At 38.7% G+C, this 6654-nt stretch overlaps 1 protein-coding gene across 1 annotated transcript in view; it reads right to left on the minus strand.

The window, feature by feature from the left end:
* The window catches only part of LOC138947959 (probable glutamate receptor), a 6368-nt gene extending 2137 nt beyond the window's left edge, over window positions 1-4231 (minus strand). The window contains exons 1-3 of the mRNA XM_070319513.1: window positions 4068-4231; window positions 2929-3029; window positions 1343-1430 (exon numbers count right to left, since the gene is read on the minus strand). Coding sequence (XP_070175614.1) covers window positions 1343-1430; window positions 2929-3029; window positions 4068-4073 — 195 coding nt within the window. The 5' untranslated portion in view covers window positions 4074-4231. The remainder of the gene's footprint in view (window positions 1-1342; window positions 1431-2928; window positions 3030-4067) is intronic.
* Window positions 4232-6654: the final 2423 nt, after the last annotated feature.

The raw sequence follows: 6654 nt of genomic DNA on the forward strand, positions 1-6654 counted from the left end.
AAAGCTGAAATATCTATCATTTGGAGCGGAATGCAGTTATAATTATCACAGGTGTTGCAATCATATACATGTATAAATCTAAACAACAAAGTGACGGTGGTGAGATGAACAAAGTTAAAAAACAAAAGATATCTGTACTCACCCATACAAGAACAGCACAAGACAGTACAAATTTTCGCTTATATGTAAGCTTCATCAGAAACAAACAAACAAACACAAAAGGCAACAAGTCGCGTAAGGCGAAAATACAACATTTAGTCAAGCTCAGTCGAACTCACAGAATGAAACTGAACGCAAAGCATTTTTTCCGCAAGACCGTACACTCGTAGCATCGTCTGTCCACCGCTCGTGGCAAAGGCAGGGAAATTAACAATACAGAAAAGCGCAGTAGCCGTTGCGCTGAGGAGGATAGCACGCTTTTCTATATCTCTATTCTTTTTAACTCTCTGAACGTGTTTTTAATCCAAACATATCATATCTATATGTTTTTGGAATCAGGAACAGACAAGGAATAAGATGAAATTGTTTTTAAATCGATTTCGGAAATTTAATATTAATCATAATTTTTTATATTTTTAATTTTCAGAGCTTGTTTTTAATCCGAATATAACATAATTATATGTTTTTGGAATCAGAAAATGATGAAAAATACGACAAACGTAATTTTGGATCGTTTTATATAAAAAAAAATTTAATTACAATTTTCAGATTTTTAATGACCAAAGTCATAAATTAAGTTTTAAGCCTCCAAGCTTAAATGCAATACCAAAGTCCGGCCTTTGTCGAAGATTGCTTTGCCAAAATTTCAATCAATTTTATTGAAAAATGAGGGTGTGACAGTGCCGCCTCAACTTTTACAAAATGCCGGATATGACGTCATCAAAGACATTTATCGAAAAAAAGAAAAAAAACGTCTGGGGATATCATACCCAGGAACTCTCATGAGAAATTTCACACAGATCGGTCCAGTAGTTTACTCTGAATCGCTCTACACACACACACACACACACACACAGAGACACACACAGACACACACAGACACACACACACACACACACACACACACACACACACACACACACACACACACACATACACCACGACCCTCGTCTCGATTCCCCCCTCTATGTTAAAACATTTAGTCAAAACTTGACTAAATGTAACAAAAAGCAGACGCAACACGGAACGAACAAGGTTTGAAAAGAATATGGAGGGGTATCCAACAACAAAAATACCATTAAAAAAAATCGGCATTATTGATATTGAATGAACAATTTTATTGCCTGGGAACTGACTACTAAGTTATGCGGGATATATAATCTGTTTGGTTACTTGTTTTTACCTTTCTTTCAAGAAGTCCTATCAACCCGGTCCAGTTCCCATCACGCTTGTCTCCCCACTCGCCGTCAGGTGGCGTAACGAAACGGTAACTGAGAAAGAATAAGAAGAAGAAGAAGAAGAAGAAGAAAATCAATGAGAAGAAAAAATGTGGTATCCGGAAAAGAAACACGTCGCTTAAAAACTGAGCACACTGGATCATTGCTTACAGACACAAACAGCCCCTGTTGTTCTCGATCTCCAGTCTTTTAGGTCAATTTTTTTGTTACACTCCAGGAACCAATAATGGGGAAACAAAAGGTAAGGGAGAGAGAGAGAGAGAGAGAGAGAGAGAGAGAGAGAGAGATGGGGGCAGAGAGCGAGAGAGACTGAGAGAGAAAGAGACAGACAGACAGACAGACAGACAGACAGACAGACAGAGACAATAAAGTAACAAGTCGCGTAAGGCGAAAATACAACATTTAGTCAAGTAGCTGTCGAACTCACAGAATGAAACTGAACGCAATTCCATTTTTCAGCAAGACCGTATACTCGTAGCATCGTCAGTCCACCGCTCATGGCAAAGGCAGTGAAATTGACAAGAAGAGCGGGGTAGTAGTTGCGCTAAGAAGGATAGCACGCTTTTCTGTACCTCTCTTTGTTTTAACTTTCTGAGCGTGTTTTTAATCCAAACATATCATATCTATATGTTTTTGGAATCAGGAACCGACAAGGAATAAGATGAAAGTGTTTTTAAATTGATTTCGACAATTTAATTTTGATAATAATTTTTATATATTTAATTTTCAGAGCTTGTTTTTAATCCAAATATAACATATTTATATGTTTTTGGAATTTTAAGATTTTTAATGACCAAAGTCATTAATTAATTTTTAAGCCACCAAGCTGAAATGCAATACCGAAGTCCGGGCTTCGTCGAAGATTACTTGACCAAAATTTCAACCAATTAAAAGTTAAAATTAAATTCAACCAAGTGCCGCCTCAACTTTCACGAAAAGCCGGATATGACGTCATCAAAGACATTTATAAAAAAAAAATGAAAAAAACGTTCGGGGATTTCATACCCAGGAACTCTCATGTCAAATTTCATAAAGATCGGTCCAGTAGTTTAGTCTGAATCGCTCTACACACACACACAGACACACGCACATACACCACGACCCTCGTCTCGATTCCCCCCTCGATGTTAAAACATTTAGTCATAACTTGACTAAATGTAAAAAGAAAGGAACGGACATACTAAAAAAACGAGAAAAAAAAGAGAGAAGAAGCTTTGTAAAGAGGCGTCAAAGGAAGAACAACTATTTTGAACAACATAGAGTAGCCCGCTCAAAATTTCGAGCGGCTACGGAGCCCAAATGTCTCCCCCCAAAATCCAACAACATTAGTAACAGCTACGTTTAAAAAATAAATAAAGAAAGATCAGATTAGATTGTAGAATTCAAACATCACGGAGGCAAGCGATTTTGTGTTGTTGTTTGTTTGCTTGTTTGTTAGTCTCCTTGGGTGCTTGACTTGGTGACTTCTGTTTGTTCATAAACTCGTCCCATATGTGTGAACAGTTAGTTACAGCAAATGCGTGAAACTTACGTGAAGTTGAGCGTGTCAGCCAGAATGTCCAGGAGATCGACACAAAACCCGGAGTACTTGTTTTGTCCATTCTCACGACTGACCATAAAATAAGGAAGCCCCTGAATAAAGACGTGAAAAGATCAGAGTATGAAGTAAGCCACGATCGCCCGTTATGTACAATGACTCTCCCCTTTTAGACCCTCTCGCCCACCAATTTAAGATTTTTAATTTCAGACCTCCTTATTGTTATCTTTGCTTTTTATATTTAGTCAAGTTTTGACTAAATATTTTAACATCGAGGGGGAATCGAAACGAGGGTCGTGGTGTATGTGCGTATGTGTGTGTGTGCGTGCGTGTGTGTGTGTGTGTGTGTGTAGAGCGATTCAGACTAAACTACAGGACCGATCTTTATGAAATTTGACATGAGAGTTCCTGGGTATGAAATCTCGGAACGTTTTTTTCATTTTTTTGATAAATGTCTTTGATGACGTCATATCCGGCTTTTCGTGAAAGTTGAGGCGGCACTGTCACGCCCTCATTTTTCAACCAAATTGGTTGAAATTTTGGTCAAGTACTCTTCGACGAAGCCCGGGGTTCGGTATTGCATTTCAGCTTGGTGGCTTAAAAATTAATTAATGACTTTGGTCATTAAAAATCTGAAAATTGTAAAAAAAAATAAAAAATTATAAAACGATCCAAATTTACGTTTATCTTATTCTCCATCATTTGCTGATTCCAAAAACATATAAATATGTTATATTCGGATTAAAAACAAGCTCTGAAAATTAAATATATAAAAATTATTATCAAATTTTTTTTTTCGAAATCAATTTAAAAACACTTTCATCTTATTCCTTGTCGGTTCCTGATTCCAAAAATATATAGATATGATATGTTTGGATTAAAAACACGCTCAGAAAGTTAAAACGAAGAGAGGTACAGAAAAGCGTGCTATGCAGCATAGCGTAACCACTACCCCGCTCTTCTTGTCAATTTCACTGCCTATGCCGTGAGCGGTGGACCACGAGTATACGGTCTTGCTGCGTTGCATTGCGTTCAGTTTCATTCTGTGAGTTCGACAGCTACTTGACTAAATATTGTATTTTCGCCTTACGCGACTTGTTCATATTTGCTGTTCATAACATGTGTTGATTTACCTCCATTTTAAGACTCCCTCCTTTTTCAGAGCTGCTTTTTTTCAGATTTGGAGGCTTTAATTTCCTCTGAGTGGGATTCGTTTAGCGTCGCCAATTATGAGGTTTCTCATGTGGGGGTAACTCATTTCGGGTGGAAGAAATTTACAGAAAAAAATAACATAAAATGAATCAAAGTTATGGCTTTTATTGCCGGAGTTTGTTTTTGTAAGCAAATAACAAGTATGCAATAGTTACTATATTTATTTATTGTGGGCGACGATCGAGCCATAACACAAATTGTAATTCAATCAAGTTTGCGTTTTAATGAAACAGATCCTGTGATTGGTCAGAATGCCCCAACTCATTAAAAATTACCGGTGACTAAATAGAGAATACTACATGGCTTGCTGTGTCGTACCAGATTTACACGAGGTTTTTTTTAAAAATATTGAACTGCGAGCGAAAGCGAGCTGTTCACTATTTGAAAAAGCAACGAGTGTAAATCTGGTACGACACAGCAAGCCATGTAGTATTCTGTTTATCCTACATACTGTACTTACGTGTATTTTACTGAAAATGTCTTGCAGACGAGGCAGCTAAATTGAAGACGCTTGTTTTGGAACCTTGATCTCTTCTCAGTAAAGCCTCGTGCAATCTATTACGTCAAAGCAAAGAAACGTCACTCTGAAAGTGTGGCGTGACGTGTTAGTTCTAAAGATTCATCGAGGGTAATTAGCGAGCGCAATTTTTGTTTCTATAATGACGTTTGTCTCGGTGACTTTGGCATCATAAGCAGTGGAAAAACAGGTCCCTGCCAGACTTGCTTGACATGACCTCATTTACATGATATACACACGTGTGATTTCAGCGATTATTATCTCACGGGTGTCTCTCGCACGTATGTTGGATAATTGTCGATAGTCACTCGCTAAAAAATCCATTAACAACCTGCTGGCGAGGCGCATTGATACATCCTCAACTAGTCTCGGTTAGTTTTGAGGGTCATTTTAAAAGTAGGAAATATGAAGGCCAACGAAATACCGAGACCATAAGGTATGCGAAGTGATGACGTCGAATACGGGACGTAAGTTGATGCATGATTTCTTCCGGACTACGTCAGTCAATTCCAAAGATCGCTTTTGTGATGAAAAGAATTTGTTTTCGAGTTTGCTGTCCAGAAACCCGTCAAAAAGAAGGGAAAATGTGTGTGAAAGAAAACAAAACAGGAGCAGAGTGATACGATAGGAATACAGAGACATATTTCTTGGGACTTGACCCTTGCAGGTAGGTGGACTGAAAGTAGTGTGTGAAGAGAACAGAACCAATTCTGTCTGTTTACAACCGCATGAAAGGAGGAAAGAGATCGTCGTCAGATTGAATTACAATAACATTAACACGCTTCCATTTGAAACTTCTCGGTCTTCATCGGGGATTGACGCCCTCCCAAAGTCTAATTGAAGCCCTCCGTCGCTTCGCTCCGTCGGGCTTCAATTAGCTTTTGTCGGGCGTCAATCCCCGATGAAGACCTCGAAGTTTCAAATGGAAGCATGTTAATGTGTAATTATGTGTGTACCGACGATCAGATATTAAGATTGTATTGTATTGTATTGATTGTATTGTATTGTATTGTATTTCATTGTATTGTATTGTATTGTATTCACGGATGGGGAACTGTTCCGCACCATATCCGTTGGTAGCGACGTGTTCCGGTTGTGCATAGTCGCTATGCTATGTGCCCTGGATTACGCGCGAAGATAGGTCGGTTAGCCCAGAGATGCTACAGATCTCTGGTTAGCCAGACCCTTCTCACAATATTTGGCGCATCAGGTCACAGAATAGCTGGACTACCTTGAAATGTTACAGAATTATGCCCGGGGGTCTAGATTGCCAACAAACTTGCTTTATATGTGACGAAAATGCATGTTTTAGACACGTTTTGGTGTTTTTGTCTTAAACCAAGTTGTGTAGACCACAGAGATTGTCTTGTGGCGTAAGACCAATGCTGAAGATACGTTTTCATAGTACCGAAAGCAATCAGTAAGGTTTAGACTAGCTCGTAATCGGATTATTTGATTGAGACCATGTTCCTGTTGGGAACGTCTACTTTCCCAACTGGAACATTTTTTAAGTCCTCGCTTGAAAAAATGATCCCAACAGGAACATGGTCTCAATCAAATAATCAAACTACGCGCTAGTCTAAACCTTACTGATTACTTTTGGTACAAGAAAAACATATCTCCAGCATTTGTCTTACGCCACATGACAATCTCTGTGGTCTACACAACTTGATTTACGACAAAAACACCACAACGTGTCAAAAACAGGCATGTTTGTCACATAACGCACGCTTGTTGACAGTCTAGACCACCGAACGTCATTTCTATTACATTTTAAGGTAGTCCAGCCATTCTTTGACGTGATTCGCCAGATATTGTGAGAAGGGTCTGGCTGACCAACCTATATCTTCGCGCGCGATCCAGAGCAAGTGAAAAAATAGCGACTATCCACAACCGGAACACGTCGCTCCCAACGGATATGGTGCGGAATAGTTCCCCATCCGTGGTATTGTATTGTATTGTTTTGTATTGTGTTTTGCACTGTATCGTTT

This window comes from Littorina saxatilis, linkage group LG1, assembly GCF_037325665.1.
Source record: "Littorina saxatilis isolate snail1 linkage group LG1, US_GU_Lsax_2.0, whole genome shotgun sequence".
In the NCBI taxonomy this organism is placed as follows: Eukaryota; Metazoa; Mollusca; class Gastropoda; order Littorinimorpha; family Littorinidae; genus Littorina; species Littorina saxatilis.